The sequence below is a fragment of the Phycodurus eques genome, chromosome 4 (assembly GCF_024500275.1).
Source record: "Phycodurus eques isolate BA_2022a chromosome 4, UOR_Pequ_1.1, whole genome shotgun sequence".
Classification (NCBI taxonomy): Eukaryota; Metazoa; Chordata; class Actinopteri; order Syngnathiformes; family Syngnathidae; genus Phycodurus; species Phycodurus eques.
Genome location: NC_084528.1, coordinates 15186581 through 15204305, shown reverse-complemented (window position 1 = coordinate 15204305; position 17725 = coordinate 15186581). Strand labels below are relative to the sequence as shown.

At 41.3% G+C, this 17725-nt stretch overlaps 1 protein-coding gene across 1 annotated transcript; it reads right to left on the bottom strand.

Annotated features, from left to right (window-relative positions):
• Positions 1-945: 945 nt before the first annotated feature.
• LOC133402048 (uncharacterized) lies at positions 946-14355 on the bottom strand. The gene is made up of 6 exons (XM_061675616.1): positions 14186-14355; positions 11769-12076; positions 11616-11691; positions 8839-8917; positions 7526-7721; positions 946-4538 (listed from the first exon to the last, which is right to left on the bottom strand). Exons 2-6 carry the CDS (start codon positions 12072-12074, stop codon positions 4038-4040), a joined length of 1158 nt encoding a protein of 385 aa, XP_061531600.1. The 5' UTR covers positions 12075-12076; positions 14186-14355; the 3' UTR covers positions 946-4037.
• Positions 14356-17725: the final 3370 nt, after the last annotated feature.

Here is a 17725-nt window from a genome sequence, read left to right as displayed (position 1 = left end):
TATTTGTAAAGTGCTTTTCTCAACACTCAGACACTTAACTGTACTTAGTACAGGGTTATAGCAGATATATAAAAAACATCTATCGTCTGTTTTTCTTATATAAAAGAGAATTTAAACATGTAAAGCCATGATTATTATTTTATTAATTTATGGTTGGCTTTTTTATTTGATTTCTTTATCTTATTGTTTGAGTATTATTTTTGTTCTCTTTTATTTTGTAGATTTTTCCCATTTCGGATTTTTTTGTATTTAATTTCAAGTGGAGTTTTTGTTTAATTGAATTATTTGGATGTGTTTTTCCTTTATTGATTTGTATTTATTTTCTTGTTTAATTGAGTTTTTTATTTTGAATTATATTTTGTTCACTTTCATTTTGTTTTAGTTTAAATGTACTTTTTGTTTTGTGTTAATTGTTCATTTTTGTCTTTCTATTCCTTGACTGTATTTGTTTTGAATAATAGTTTTTTGTTGGATTTTATTTTTTATTTATTGATCTTGTTTTATTTCTTTATTTGATTTTTTTCACTTGTATTTTTGTTTAATTTTACTTCCTTTTATGACTGTTTTTTAAAATGTAATTATGATTTTTTTTGTGAAAGAGCTTTTGACTGTTGCCCTGCTCGTCTTTTAATGTCCCACCCCCCACTGTGCAAGATACCTCCACGTTGCACGCAAACGTGACGTATTTGAAGACACACACACATGCGAGTGTTGTGTTTGTGCTGTTTTAGCAGCTGGTAGGCGACTCAAACACACAACACCCCCCTTCTTGTGCCCGTCAGATTAGTGAGGCTGAAGTCTCACACGCTGCCTCCGCCCCCGTCGCCCCTCCCCAAAATGTACATCCTCTAAATCTGCAACCCCACTGAGTCACATCTGTCACATTGCTTCCATCCCAACAATAGAAACGTCATTTTTAGAAAATCCAGTGCAACATTTCAGCTTTTAAAAAATGTCATTTATTCAAAAAACGTTCCTTTTTTTCCAGGTGGTTGTTGAAAAAATATAGCCAGAGTAAGATTAAGAGTGAAGGTGAGCTAAAGACAAGAAAACTAACAAGATTGAGGGAGATGAAGAAGGGAGGGCGAGGACAGCCTGGTGCTGGGTGAAGGAGGACAGTACAAGTCGTGAAGAAGAAGAAAGGCTACAAGATTCCCAAATCTTTCCCAACCGGTCGTCGATGAAATAGAAAAACGTACATGAAAAAGTAAGTGCAATCGGTCACACCATGGCCGTAGGAAAAAAAAAAAAAAATCACACACCCACTCCCTCACACACACACACACACACACACACACAAGACTCTGATGAGGAGTCTAGAGCGCCAAATGGAGACACGGAAGGTCTTTCTCAGACTCGTAAGGCTTTGACGACGCCTCGCTGCGATCAAATACAAAAAGGAACGTGAAAAAAAAAAATCTAAATAAATTAAGCAATAATCAACAAATAGACCTACAGTACAATGAAAACAATAAACAAAAATGAAAATGATTAAAATGAAAGAAAAATAAACAAAAAAACAATGCAAATTCAAATAAATACTCAAATCAAAAAAGAAACATAAGGGGAAAACTACAATACTGTCAATAAATAGAACAAAGAAATAAATGTAAAAAATGAAAAACAAAAAACAAAATAAAACCGAGTAACATAAAACATCTATTAGAAATAAAACAAAATCATTAAAATAAACAAACAAAAAAAGGAAAAATTAAAACGAAATGAAAAAAAACTAAAGAAAATTTCAGTCTATAAAAAACAGCACAAAAATATTAAACAAAAATGAAAGATCAATTCAAAGAAAAAGTATTACAAAAAAACAACAAACGTAAAATGAAACAAAAATCTGATTAAAAACCATCCAAATGAAAAATGAAATCAAAATAATCTAAGTCAAATAAAGGCGGTTGGAAATGGAGGCTGTCTGTGACTCTGGAAGCTGCTACATCCTCGCTCAATGGAAATAGTTTGAAAAATAGCTTAGTAGAAATATTTACAACACGTTTGCATTAATTGGTCATTTTGCTGACACCCCTCCTCTGCGATCATACTACTCTGTGCTTCCGATGCAGAATAGCAGCAGAGGAAGGGTTGGTGCAAGTCGAGACGAGTTCCTCCTTAATGTTGACATTTTTGTAGCATTTCAAGTTTCTCAGTGCACCAGCCTTCGGTCCCTCGATTCGGGTGGGAGCCGAAAGAAAAAAAAGAAAAGGCTAGCAGAAGAGCCCCTGCTGACAAGATGGAGGCATGTTTACGGAATACACTTGGAGACTGCGTTTGATTGGCAGAATTTGTTAGCCTAAGAGCATCGTTGCCTACGTCATTCATTCTCAAAAGTGTGGTACGAGTGCCACCAGTGGTACACAAAAGAATCACTGAATTAAATGGTCACACTACACATAATGTCACAGTGGCTTCAAGATTATTTTAATCCAGTACAGTCCGTTTAAGTTTAGTTGCATTTAACTTTGCATTTTAACTATTACTTGAATTATTATTGAAGTACGGGTGGTGGAACTTGGAGAGCCAAGTAGTCTTCGAGATGGTACTTGGTGCAAAAAGTTTCAGGAGCATTGGCCCAAGTCATTTCAACACGCTTGCTTTGCTCTTTGTCTGTGTCATCATTTTCAGTCATCTTCATTTTTTTGTTTTCCAAAAACGTTTCAAAATGACTTGGCAAGCATGCAATCAAGCTAAAAGCCTGATAGGAAAATTGCTGAATTCATTTTTAACTTACTGTGAAGATATCTATCGAAAAAAGCTAAATTCCAGAGGTGAAACAAGACTGTAAATCGCTTAATCGACAACTAATCGATTATCAAATTAATCAATGAATCTACTGTGATGATCATTTAGAGCTACTGTTGAACTTAAAATTGTCCAAATCCTCGTAATTTGTACCCTTTCAGCAGTAGATTTTCAGATTTCTGCAGTCCTCCAAGAAAGGAGACTGATTATCTTTTTGTTTTTAATCCAAATAAAACATTTGCGAGCATCTACTTTTACTTAGGCGAAAATGTTGATCATTCTTTTTATTTTCTGAGGTTATGGAACAAACCAGTGACCGAATCATAATCAGTTTATGTTTTTGCATTTTCAACACTGTCCATTTTAAAGAATGTTGTGGGGCTTTTTTAAATAAAGGAATGGAAATTAAAAATGTTTGTAATTATCTTTTTTTCCCCCCCCTCAATCAAAGAAAAATCATCGATTATTAAAGTTAATCGTTACTTGCAGCCAGAGTTTTTTTTCTTGCTTTCTGAAAACATGACCGAGGCAATTATGCGATTAGGGTAACGATAAAGCGTGATGCCGCTGTGTTTGAAGAAAAGTACAGGTGACTACTGTCAAGATGTGTTGTTTTTTTTGTGTGAAAGCAAACAATCAAAATGTAGTAAAAATGCACTCAAGCACCAATTGTTTCTTTTGAAAAACAAAAACAAACACATCCTATTTGGTAAAAGGCACAGTAGTCCGACAGTTCAAAACTTCCTTCTGGTTGATGATGGAAAGGAAAACCCACTTGTCAACAATGTCATAAAAATAGGTTGACTTCCTCGCTGTGTTTTCCTCAACTGCCCAATAAATAAATACGAAGAATAATAAATAAATGCAGTGTCAGCTCAACAGATGAATAAATTAACGGTGGGAGCAGTTCCAGTGATCCTCCCGGAGCGCAGCTACTTGTTCTTGAGTTACATTCGTGAGTTGATGACATTGTTTCTTTTCTTCCAACAATCTCCAATGTCTTGAAATGCACCACTGGTGGATGCGTCCATGTGTGCACTGGATTTCCTTTTTTCTTTCTGTATATCTACAACCCGTACAAGTTTACATCACCAGCGACTTCCTCTCGTGACAGGAAGTGGTCCATTCAGTCATCTTTTTTCGAGCCTTAAGAGTTTACTTGCGATCTTCCTCCATGATTTCTTTGCACTTTGCATTTCTTTTTTTACACTATTTGTGATTATCAACACGCGTTTGATTTTCCTCTCGTGGCGTTCCTCACTTCCTCCAGTTTTGTCCCGTTTTTCCTCTCAGGTCTCCGAGGGAGCGCGGCCCACCCGGCTGTTGCCCTGCTCACCTGTGGCAGCTTTGCTTTGGCAGCGTGCGGGTTTCTTAAAATTTCTGCTGTGCTTGGAAGGCGTGGTGGAGGAGACGGCGCTGTCCTGCGTTGCCGGGCTCGTCCTGTTCTCGTTGCCGCTAGCCGCCGTTGTCATTGTGCCCGTCTTCCGCGGTGACAGGATGGGCGCGACGTGCACCCACGTGAGGCTAGGCTCGGACCCCCGACCCGTTTTGTACTCTGACGGCTTACCCGACTCGTCGCAGTCGTTTCCCTTTGCACAGACACTCGCATTTGCAGAAATTTGGTGTGAAGACGATGACGGAGGAGTGCGGGGTCTGGCTTCGTCTTTTTCTCCTCCTTCTTCATCACTGTCATCTTGCTTCTTCTTCTCTTGTGAACTGAGGCGAGGGCACTTCAAGAGGCCCGGAGACGGCGTAGGAGAGTCAGTTCCTGTCCAGCTGAGTCGCCGTTTCTGCAAAAATAAACAGCTAAGTCATTTAACATTCAGTAATGGGGGAGAAAAAAACCAAAAAAAAAAAAAAAAAAAAGACACATAAGTATGCATTTTATTAGTTTTAGTGTTACTCTTGATCAAAATAAATTTTAAAAAAAAAAGAATTAAATTTGACAAAAAATGTAAAAAAGAAAATAAATAAAAATAAGAAAAATTAAAAAAAGAAACATGAAAATTTAATTTTACAAAAAAATGAAAAGCAATATAATTGAAAAAATACACAAATAAAATATAAAATAAATACGTTAAAATAAATAATTACAAAAATATAAAATACAATAAAAACTAAAATTCAAATTAAATTAAGAAACACAAAATAGGATAAATTAAAAATTAGACCAGAAATAATAGAATAAAAAATACAACTAGACAAAAAGAGAACATGAATTAAGAAATAAAAATAATAAAAAAAACAAATACAAATGAAATAAAAAATAAAATAAGAATTAAAAACAAAAAAATAAATTGAAGAGAAAATTTTAATTGAATTAAGAAATACAAAACAAAGAAAAATAAAATCCATTAAAAATAAAGTTAGACTGAAATAAATAAGAACTGAACATTTTAATGAGCTAAAAATACAATTAACAAAATAAAATAAATCAACTAAAATAAAACAAAAATACATTTGACAAAAAGAAAAACAAACAAAATGCAAATGGGGAAAAACTAAATTTATTTACTCATACCTCAAAATGTGAGTGTGATGCATGTTGTGGCGTATGAGAACTCACATCAAATTTTAGCTCGCAACGCAAAACAAAAATAATTGGCTGAGGAACATCTTGTGATTTTGAAAACTCCAAGCTGCCGCTGTAGTGGGAGTTTTCACATCGTCCCTCTTATAGCCATACCCCAATTAGTTGCCCAGTGCACTGTACAGTTAAAACACCTCCCCCGAGACTCCCTTTTCTGCATCAGGGTAAAAAAATAAAAAAACTATAGTCAAATTATAAGACCACCTTTGTTTATTTAGTTTCTTGTCCATTTTTAATGCCTGTTACAACTACAAGTACATTTGTTTGAACAAATATAATGATGACAACAAAAATAGCTTATAAGAGTTTTAATAAAGAGCTGACATCTTGTAATTTTCCATGGTTTTCTTGATAATAAACAAAACTAGTGGAAATAAGTTTCCATCCATCCATTTTCTTCTGCTTATCCGAGGTCTAGTAGTGGGGGCAGTAGCTTTACCAGGGAAGCCCAGACTTCCCTCTACCCAGCCACTTCATCCAGCTCTTCCGGGGGTATCCCGAGGCATTCCCAGGCCAGCCGGGAGACATAGTCACTCCGGCTTGTCCTGGGTTGTCCCCGGGGCCTTCTCCAAGTGGCACATGCTCAGAACACCTCCCCAAGGAGGGGTCCAGGAGGCATAACCAGATTGCCCGAACCACCTCATCTAGCTCTTCTCAATGCGGAGGAGCAGCGGCTCGAGTCTGAGCCCCTCCCAGATGACCGAGCTCCTCACCCTATCTGTAAGAGAAAGCACGGACACCCTGCCGAGGAAACCCATTACTGCCGCTTGCACCCGGGATCTTGTTCTTGCTGTCACGACCCACAGCTCGTGATCAGAGGTGAGGGTGGAATCACAGTCCTCAGCCTCCCTGGTAAGGTCTATTCAGTGGTGCTGGAGAGGAGGGTCGGCCGGGAAGTCAAATCTCAGATTCAGTAGGGACAGTGTGGTTTTTTTGTCCTGGCCGTGGAACAGTGGACCGGCTCTACACCCTCAGCAGGGTCCTCGAGGGTGCATGGGAGTTCGCCCAACCAGTCTACATGTGTTTTGTGGACTCGGAGAAGGCGTTCGACCGTGTCCCTCGGAGAGTCCTGTGGGAGGTGCTTCGGGCACCTGATCTAGTCTGTTCGTTCCCTGTACTTGCACAACCAACATTGTCCCAGATTATCGCACTGCTCGTCACTTTATACCGCATATACTCCTTGAAGTCTCAGCGCCCTTTGCACAATGGTCATCGCACCGGACTATTGCAATATTAGTCATTCGAACTGCTCTAGGTGCTAGAGGACTCTGCATCTTTTTGCACAATTGTTTTTTGTCAATGTCTTATGTCTCCAAAGTGTTCGGTAAATTGACTGTCTGTTGTACTAGAGCACCGATTCTGTTCATAACTTTTATGGACAGTATTTCTAGGCGCAGCCGAGGCGTAGAGGGGGTCCGGTTTGGTGGCCTCAGTATTGCATGCCTGCTTTTTGCAGATGATGTGGTTCTGTTGGCTTCATCAAGCACTAATCTCCAACTCTCACTTGAGCAGTTTGCAGCCGAGTGTGAAGCGGCTGGGATGAAAATCAGCACCTCCAAATTTGAGACCATGGTCCTCATTCGGGAAAGGGTGGCGTGCCCTCTCCAGGTTGGGGATGAGATCCTGTCCCAAGTGGAGGAGTTCAAGTATTTCGGGGTCTTGTTCACGAGTGAGGAAATAATCTTATGCATGTCAAACACGACAAAGTATTATGGAATCAGCTGCATTTTTGTGGTGTTCATTGTATTCTTCAGGTAATATACCTTTAGTGGTATCAGGCATTAAAATGAACAAAAAATATGTTTTTTCCATGTCTGTAGCTATAGTAATTTCAGTTCCAACTGTATTGATCACAAAAGGACAACGAGGTTGACTGCTGAGCACATTCGAACTCTGTTGCTCACCACCACAACAACAGCAAGCATGTTAACAGTCTCTCAGGGGAATTCAAGAGTGGAGACTTACTGAATGTTGGAAACAAATTAGCTGCCCAGTATTACATCATATTACATGGAGATGAATTAAAAGTTGTGTTTCTCATTTTAGGTACTCTGTTGCATAATGTGTAATCAATTGGGAAATGACATGCTGTGTACCTGTGTTGTTTAGATAGCTGACAGACCCTGCGCTGTAGACGCTTGATCTGGGATTACTGATTCAAAGTGCACCGCGGAGGCGCATGCTCACCTTCACCGGGATATGCAGCTGATCCCTGTGCTTGTGCGGTGGCGTGGTGCCCGGCGTGCCGCCCGGTGTGTCTTGGAGGATGCGGGTGGGTGATGGGGCCATGCTGGAGGCAGCCGACGTTGGGAGAGTGGAGATCTGAGGAAACCACAGCTTCAGCATCATCTCCACCTGGAGGAGCGTGTTGAGATACTTCTCCCTGGAACAAGACATCCACACGTACGTTCAGCGAGGGAGCATCTGGATGTTTAAAGTCCTACATCACACTCACTGGAATTTTTTTTTTTTTTTTTTTAGGTACAATCTAAAACAAGGGTAGATAACATACGGCCTGTGGGCCATATACTGTCTGTGAGAACATTTGCTCCAACAAAAACATGTAAAACCTCAGAGGAACTGTTGCAAAAACCTCCAAATAGCTGTGTCAAAAAAATAAGCCTTGACAAAATGCTCACTTTTGGCTGGCGTTTCTGCAAAAATAAGAAAAAAAACGGAATACTTTCCGTACCCATCCATTTTCTGAGCCGCTTCTCCTCACTACGGTCGCGGTCGTGCTGGAGCCTATCCCAGCTATCTTCGGGCAGGAGGCGGGGTACACCCTGAACTGGTTGCTAGCCAATCGCAGGGCACATACAAACAAACAACCATTCGCACTCACATTCACACCTACGGGCAATTTAGAGTCGTCAATTAACCGACCATGCATGTGGGAGGAAACCGGAGTGCCCGGAGAAAACCCACGCAGGCACGGGGAGAACATGCAAACTCCACACAGGCGGGGCCGGGATTTGAACCCCGGTCCTCAGAACTGTGAGGCAGACGCTCTAAACAGTCGACCACCGTTCCACTTTCCGTACCCACTGTATATTATATTATCAGTATGATGCAGAGCAGCGTGACTGCTGCAAACTACAACTGCAATAATATACATATTAAATAAATACCTATAAACTTATTGGATCGTAACAGATTGTGCAAGTGCGCCCCATGAAATGGCAAATAAATGTAAAGCACTGTGGAAAACATTTAGGCTTCCAATAGATTTGTTATATTAGCAATGTTGTAATGCTCATACTGTACATTATTACAAAACCACTGAGGACAGACCTTTACCAAAGCTGAACTGTTAACAAAAGTGAAAAATCAAAAACAAAACACAGATCTTTGAATTTGTGTTTGTTTGTCCATACTGGAGGCTACTTCCTGGTTCTTGGAGGATGCCCAAGACTTTGGCACAGTACTGTATAGCAACAAATATAGAAGTAGTAGTATCTAACTTGAAACAAAGCATGTTAGGGTTTGGGGTTACATCTTACCCGCTGTTTGGTTTCTGTAAAACACCCACGATCCGTTGGATGCGATCCATAGCGACGCTTTGCTGGAAACTACTCAGACCTGTCAATCACAAACATAACCCTGCGTCAGCGTTCGCACCAAGACATCACGGTCATGACGCAGCGAAGCCACGGTCGGTTGCCCCGAATGAGGCAATGAGTCTGCCGCACGGGATCAATAGAGTGTATGGTTTACAGACGGTAAGAGAGTGTAGACCAGGGCTCAGGAGAGTTAAGACACAACAGAGACTCCCAAACAGTGTGCCGCGGTGACATGAGAGCTCACCAGGTGTGTAACAGGGAACTATGCAATTTCACTTACCTGGTCAGAAAATTCTTTCATTACCACAAATAATATATGTTTGCTCATCTAACTATCCATCCATCCATTTTCTGAGCCGCTTCTCCTCACCAGGGTCGCGGGCGTGCTGGAGCCCATCCCAGCCGTCATCGGGCAGGAGGCGGGGCACACCCCGAACTGGTTACCAGCCAATCGCAGGGCACATAGAAACCTACAACCATTTGCACTCACAGTCATGCCTACGGGCAATTTAGAGTCTCCAAATAATGCATGTTTTTGGGATGTGGGAGGAAACCGGAGTGCCCGGAGAAAACCCACGCAGGCACGGGGAGAACATGCAAACTCCACACAGGCGGGGACGGGGATTGAACCCCGCACCTCAGAAATGTGAGGCTGACGCTCTAACCAGTCGGCCACCGTGCCGCCTCATCTAACTATGCTAGCGAAATATCATGATAGGCTGAACAATGAAATGCGCTTCCACTTTACCATTGTATCCATCATTTTTTTAAGTACTGTATGTACAGTAACCCCCCACCACAGTATATTGCCATTCATCTACCACGGATCTTTCTGTTAAACATATCCATTTTTTTTTTTTTTTTTTTAAATGTTCACATACGTTAACAATGCGTTTAAAAAAAAAAGTGTGTTTAAATAGGTTTCAATTGGATTACAGCATCTGGGAGGGATATTTTAAGGCTTAAACCAGTAATTCTCAAACTGTGGTACTAGCACCACTAGTGGTATGCAGACTCCCACGAGTGGTAAGCAAAATAATCACTGCCTAAATAAAGTTCAGTTCAGTTGTATTTAACCTTTTCGTACAAAACATTTACATTTAATCTTGAAGAACAGTTTGTTTTTAAAATTTGACGTAGGTACATATTTTTTTATTTAACTTTTATTTGTAATACAATTTGATTGAATCATTAAGTGCAAATTAAAAATATATAATTTCCTATATTCAAGTACAGTGTTAATGTGTAAACTGCATAATGTTATAGTGGCTTACAATAATATTATATATACTTTTAGGAAAAAATATATTTTGCAACTGTATTTCAATGTTGGTCAAGATGGTGGTACTTGGAGAGCTAAATATCTTTTTAAGTGGTACTTGGTGTAAAAAGAAACACTGGCTTGAACGATAATAGAATTAAAAACATTTGTAGTATTACATATTTGATGCATTTTTATGAATGAATTTTTTTTCTTGTGTTCAAATAACTTCTTTTTAACGTGTTTAAAAAGTGTTTGAATAAGTTTCAATTTGATTACAGCATGTGTGATGGATATTTAATGGCTTAAAGTATAAAACAAATGTTTCTATATTTTTACATACAATATTTACGACACATTTTGTGCTTGCATTTTTTGTGTTTAATGTGTGTTTTAATGTGTTTAAAATTTGTTGAAAAGTGTGTTTGAAAAAGTTTAAAATGATAATGCGGTTACAGCAAGTGGGAGGGGTAGGCTTACTTCAAAGCTTAGATTCTAATTAGAGGTCCAACTATTAAATGATTAATTGGGTTAGGGTTAGACAACTAATCGATTATCAAAATAGTCAACAAATATTTTGATGATCGATTAATCATTTACAGACATTCTTTAACTTAAAATTGTCAAAAAACCTCAGAATTTCAGCCTCTCAACAGCAAATTCTCAGATTTCTGTAGTCCTCCAAGAAAGCAGACTGATTATCTTTGTCTTTTATCAAAATAAGGCATTTGCAAATATCTGCTTTTATCTGGAAAACATTTTCTGACATGTTACAGACCAAACCAGCAACTGAATCAAAATCAATTGATGTTTGTGGATTTTCTGCACTGTAAGTTTGAAATAATGTCCTGTTTCTGAATAAAGGGGTGGCATTTAAAAAAAAAACCCAATTACTCGAAAAAAATAACTTAGATTAATTAGTAAAATAAGTGTTAGTTACAGCACAAAACATGTTTTTTTTAGCCAAATATTATAATATGCAATATTTTCTATGCGTTTTATTCTTGGAATTTCTTTGTATGTTCAAAAAACCTTTTGAAGGCGTTTAAAAAGTACTGTATGTTTAAATAAGTTTACATTTCTTTAAAGTGTATGGAAGGTATATTTCAAGGCTAAACCCCACCATTTTTTAAAAAAATATTCACTCTCTATAATCGCAGAGCAGCAGCAGGTGTTCCAATAACGTCCCACCGGGAGGAGACCCCTGGGAAGACCCAAGACACATTGGAGAGACCAAGTCTTTCGGCTGGCCTGGGAACGCCTCGGGATTCCCCGGAAGACCTGCACAAAGTGGCTAGGGAGAGGGAAGTCTGGGCTCCTGCCCCCGCGACCCGACCCCGAACAAGCGGAAGAAAATGGATGTGCACTGTGAGATTTTTCTCATGTAAAATATGCGCCTTGGCTCAATAAAGGTTGGGAAACACTGAGCTAGAAGCAGCGATGGAGGAAAGCTTACCGCGGTCAAATCGGCCTTTCTTCAGCCCATTGAGCAGCTCCAGCAGGGGCCTGATAAAACCCTGTAGCTCAGCACACTGTGACAGGAAGTGACAGAGAAATTGATTACTACAAGCTGTCCTGGCAGGGTCTTCAGAGATAGACTGAGGCTCACCTTCTGAGCAAACAGCAGGTCACCTGCCGACTTGGGAACCTCTGGAGGCGCCTTGCCGCCCGAGCCGTAGCCGTCCTCTTCTTCCTCTTTGTCGGTGAAGCCGTCGCACGCCCACTGCGACCCGGGGCTGACCGACGCCCGGCCGGCGCCGGCGGCCGACGGGGCCCCCGCGGCGTCCAGGAGGGCCGAGGAGGAGGCGTCGGTCAGGAAGACGTCTGTGTCGTCCGAGTCGCTGAACAGGAGGCTGTCGCTGGAGCTCAGGGAGTCGAATGAGGGTTGGGAGGACGTGCTGCCCTGGGACTGCATCTCTGTGCAAGGGGGTAAAGAAATATATTCAGTTATATCCAAATGCTCGTGTGTTAACTTCTTGCTTCACAAAATGGTGGGTGTCCTACTTTAACATGGCACGGGGGGAGGGGGGCGCGGGGTGGGTGGGGGCGGTGGCCAGTCGGCACACAATGGTAGCGCATGTCTAGCTCCCATTGAAGAGATTGGGAGACGGAAGAGAGTAAAAATGTGAGAGGGGGGATGGGAGCTTGAGCGTAGCGTATAGTAGTGGAATCAGAATAGGCAGTCTCGTTCTTCCACTGCCTCCAGTGCTCAGCTTATTGCACCGCCCTTGCCTGGCTCGGGCTGGCTGGCTTGCTGGAGCTCCATCCTAACCCCCCTTCCACACCACAAGACCACCACCATCCTCCTACCTCCCCCTCACACACACACAAACTCCTCTCTTTCTACTCTGGGTGCATTTCTGCACGCCTCTCATCTCGTCTTCCTCATCCTCTTGCTTACACACTCGAGCATGCCACTCGTCTCTCCTTCTTCCTTCCACCACTTCCTTCAATGCGATTTATGAAAACATATGAAACCAGGTTTACATATTATGAGATTTTGTAGGTTAAATGTTCTAAGGCTTCCTATAATAGTTCCTCTGAGGGCTTTAGTAATTTTCGAACTGTATGGTGGGCCCGGACAAAATGCTCTCACATAGGTTCCCCACCCCCCCGATCCATTCCTTTCCCTGGGAGTAATCCCTGCTGGACCCTGAGCCCTGGGGGAGGTCACAAGCATACTCACTTTTACTCCCACATGAAAAGAGGGGCATTTTCAGTCTGTCGGTTTGGTTTTATAGCAAGAAAATGCACTTCACGCCCTTACCTTAAAAGATTGTTCATTCATCACAAGTTCATTTAAACAATACCAATTTAACAGTTTGTAATGACAGGTATAGAGCCACATAGACATGGCGGCCTCCATAACCTATGGTTAAAGAATCCCCAAATATATTCCATGTACCAGAAGAAAAAAACAAGGCATGTGCAATCACATTATAAAAAAAAAACAAAAAAACAAGAGATAAGAAAACAGAATAATTCAAACTGGAGGTGCAACAATTAATCGATAACTAATCGATTATCAAATGAATCGACAAGTATTTTGATAATTGATTAATTGTTTAGAGACCTTGTTTAACTTAAACTTGTCCAAATCCTCAGAATTTCAGCCACTCAACAGTAAATACTCTCAGATTTCCATAGTCCTCCATGAAAGCAGACTGACTGACATGTGAAGGACCAAACCAGTAACTGAATCATAATTTATGTTTGTGAATTATTTGCAGTTCATGAGAAATAATGTCCTGGTTTTTAATACATGTGAAAATGAAAAATTCGCAATCATCGATTAATCGAAAAATAATTGACAGATTAATCAAGTATTAAAAGAAGTGTGAGTTGCAGCCCCAATTCAAATGCTATGCACATAAAACAAGGTCATTAAAAGGCATTATACACTTATAGTGTTAGGTACATACGCCTACGATAGATTGATAGATAGGCCAATTTCCTGCCGTCATCCCGGGGGGAACTTGAACAACATGAATAACATCCATCTATCTATCTGAGGTTCTAGTAGGCGTACAACTGGATGCAGCTTGCTGGCCAACTTCGGGAAGCCACACACATACACACACACACACATGCATTTTATATATATATATATATATATATATATATATATATATATATATATACACACACACACACACATACATACATATACATATATATATATATATACATACATATGCATACATATATATATATATATATATATATATATATATATATATATATATATATATATATATATATACACACACACACACACATACATACATATACATATATATATATATATACATACATATGCATACATATATATATATATATATATATATATATATATATATATATATATATATATACACACATTTGCATACACACACATACATACATACATACACACATACATACATACATATATATATATATATATATATATATATATATATATATATATATATATATATATATATATAGCGAGAGAGAGAGAGAGAGAGAAATGACGTTGCTCACCCACTGACTGTATTCGCGATATATATATACACAAAAAAACACAATAGTAGCTGCCACAACGTCCGGTTCTGTGTCCGAGTTGGTTCCGTCAGTATGCAAGGAGCGAGCGGCGTCGACTTTGACAGACTCACACACTCACACGTCGTCCACGTCCACTCCCGGCCGCCGCGCGACACCTTGTGTGTGTGTGTGTGTGTGTGTGTGTGTGTGCGTGTGTGTTTGCTCGCTCTTTCTCTTTCTCGCCACACTTTACGAGCGTCAACATGTGCTGGGATACACGTGCCCACGTCATGGGTGTAGCTCATTGGCGCAGGGCGTCCAGAGGGCTGCGCGCCATTGGCCGACTTGAGCAGCCAGTGATTGGTTTGCTCGGCGCCGATTGGACGAGGGCGCGGGCACCCGTGGACCCGCCCACTCATGTGTCGCCCGTGTTTCCTTGTGGTGGCTTTTGCTTCTACTACAGCGAGCGGGTGTAAACACACGCGTGCACTCCCCGCCCACTCTTAAAAAAACAAAAAATAATAATAATAAAATTTAAAAAAATAAATAACTAAACGAACGTCTGCATCACACACGCTCGGAAGCACTGACAGGAAAAAACCTTATGCAACATCAACATTAAATTTAATTTATATAGAGGTACATACATACAAAACTTATTGGCCGGTTTATTTCATTTTAAATTGACAGTCTTTTTACTACCCATTGATCCATCTGTCATTTATCCATCTGTCTTTTTACCGACCTCTGTATCTATCCATCAATTTACTTATCTTATATGTATATATATATATATATATATATATATATATATATATATATATATATATATGTGTGTGTGTGTGTGTGTGTGTGTGTGTGTGTGTGTGTGTGTGTGTGTGTGTGTGTGTGCGTGTGTGTATGTATGTATATGGGCGGCACGGTGGACGACTGGTTAGAGCGTCTGCCTCACAGTTCTGAGGACCGGGGTTCAATCCCCGGCCCCACCTGTGTGGAGTTTGCATGTTCTCCCCGTGCCTGCATGGGTTTTCTCCGGGCACTTCGGTTTCCTCCCACATGCATGGCAGGTTAATTGACAACTCTAAATTGCCCGGAGGTGTGAATGTGAGTGCAAATGGTTGTTTGTTTGTATGTGCCCTGCGATTGGCTGGCGACCAGTTCAGGGTGTACCCCGCCCGAAGATAACTGGGATAGGCTTCAGCACTCCCGCGACCCTTGTGAGGAGAAGCGGCTCTGAAAATGGATGGATGTATGGATATATATCTATATCTATCTATATATATCTAAATATATCTAAATATATCTGAATATATTTATATATATAGTGCTGGAGGCGACCGCAGCGGGACGCAAGGAACGGAGAGAAGAGGAGGAAGCAGGCCCGGGGAGCGAGAGTGGAGCCCCACCGCCCCCACCATGGCCAGAGCGGGGGAACCAGGCGGGTGTCAGCCGGCACTGCCCCATCACCCACGGAACATGGGCGAGTCACCATCACACCACAATTACTCCCCAGGAGGTCACCCCAGTGTTTCCCCCCACCCCCGAGATTAGGAAGGAGTGAAAAATAGTCCCGCCCCCGCAGACTCCGGAACAGCAAACACAGGGACAAGAGGAGAAGATCCCCACAGCATGTATGTGTCTTTTCACTCTGCAAACCGATCGAAAATGTGTGAAAATAAAAAGAAATAAATAGCTTCCCTGAATTGCTCAGTCATTCACAAGCAAAGACGGGCGAGGTTCACCTCTTTATGAACAAGTGCGCGAGAAAATAGTCGAACAGTTTAAGGACAATGTACCTCAACGTACAATTGCAAGGAATTTAGGGATTTCATCCTCTACGGTCCATAATATCATCAAAAGGTTCAGAGAATCTGGAGAAATCACTGCATGTAAGCGGCAAGGCCGAAAACCAACATTGAATGCCCGTGACCTTCGATCCCTCAGGCGGTACTGCATCAAAAACCGACATCAATGTGTAAAGGATATCACCACATGGGCTCAGGAACACTTCAGAAAACCAATGTCAGTAAATACATTAGGGCGCTACATCCGTAAGTGCAACTTGAAACTCTACTATGCAAAGCAAAACCCATTTATCAACAACACCCAGAAACGCCGCTGGCTTCTCTGGGCCTGAGCTCATCTAAGATAGACTGATGCAAAGTGGAAAAGTGTTCTGTGGTCCGACGGGTCCACATTTCAAATTGTTTTTGGAAATTGTGGAAGTCGTTTCCTCCGGGCCAAAGAGGACAAGAACCATCCGGAGTGTTATGGATGCAAAGTTCAAAAGGCAGCATCTGTGATGGTATGGGGCTGTGTTAGTGCCAATGGCATGGATAACTTACACATCTGTGAAGGCACCATTAATGCTGAAAGGTATATACAGGTTTTGGAGAAACATATGTTGCCATCCAAGCAACATCTTTTTCATGGACGCCCCTGCTTATTTCAGCAAGACAATGCGAAACCACATTCTGCACGTGTTCCAACAAAATTGTGACAAAAACAGTCCGATTATCTTTACATGTTTACCAGGCCTAACTGATCCATTTACAGTGGTTATAAAAAGTCTACACACCCCTGTTCAAATACCAGGTTTTTTCCATCCATCCATTTTCTACCGCTTATCCGGGTTGGGTCGCGGGGGCAGTAGCTTTAGCAGGGACGCCCAGACTTCCCTCTCCCCAGCCAATTCATCCATCTCTTCTGGGGGGATCTCGAGGCGTTCCCAGGCCAGCCGAAGGACGTAGTCTCGCCAGCGTGCCCTGGGTCGTCCCCGGGGTCTCCTCCCGGTGGGACGTGCCCGGAACACCTCACCAGGGAGACGTCCAGGAGGCATCCCCAGCCACCTCATCTGGCTCCTCTCGATGTGAAGGAGCAGCGGCTCTACTCTGAGATCCTCCCGGATGACCGAGCTTCTCACCCTATCTCTAAGGGAGAGCCCGGAGACCCTGCGGAGAAAACTCATTTCGGCCGCTTGTATCCGGGATCTTGTTCTTTCGGTCAGGACCCATAGCTCGTGACCATAGGTGAGGGTAGGAACGTAGATTGACCGGTAAATTGAGAGCTTCGCCTTTCGACTTAGCTCCTTCTTTACCACAACGGACCGATACAAAGTCCGCATCACTGCAGACGCTGCACCCAGTCGATCTACCGTTCCATTCTTCCCTCACTTGTGAACAAGACCCCAGGTTTTTTATGATGGAAAAAATGAGACCAAGGTAAATCATTTCCCCCAAAAATTTCCACCATGGATGCGACTTAAAAACTGTACAACGCAATTGGATGTTTAAAAAAACATATCTATTCGAGAGGGTAAGTGAAAAATAAACAACTGAGATAATGTGGTTGCAAAAGTCCGCACACCCCCTTATAACGGGGAATGTGGTTGTGTTCAAAATTAAACCAATTCAATTTAAGCTCATGTTAAATGGGAGTCAGCACACACGTGACACCATTTAAGTGCCTCTGATTAACCCCAAATAAAGTTTAGTTGTTCTAGTATACATTTAAATTTCTGACTTTTTTTCCTGCCTTCAA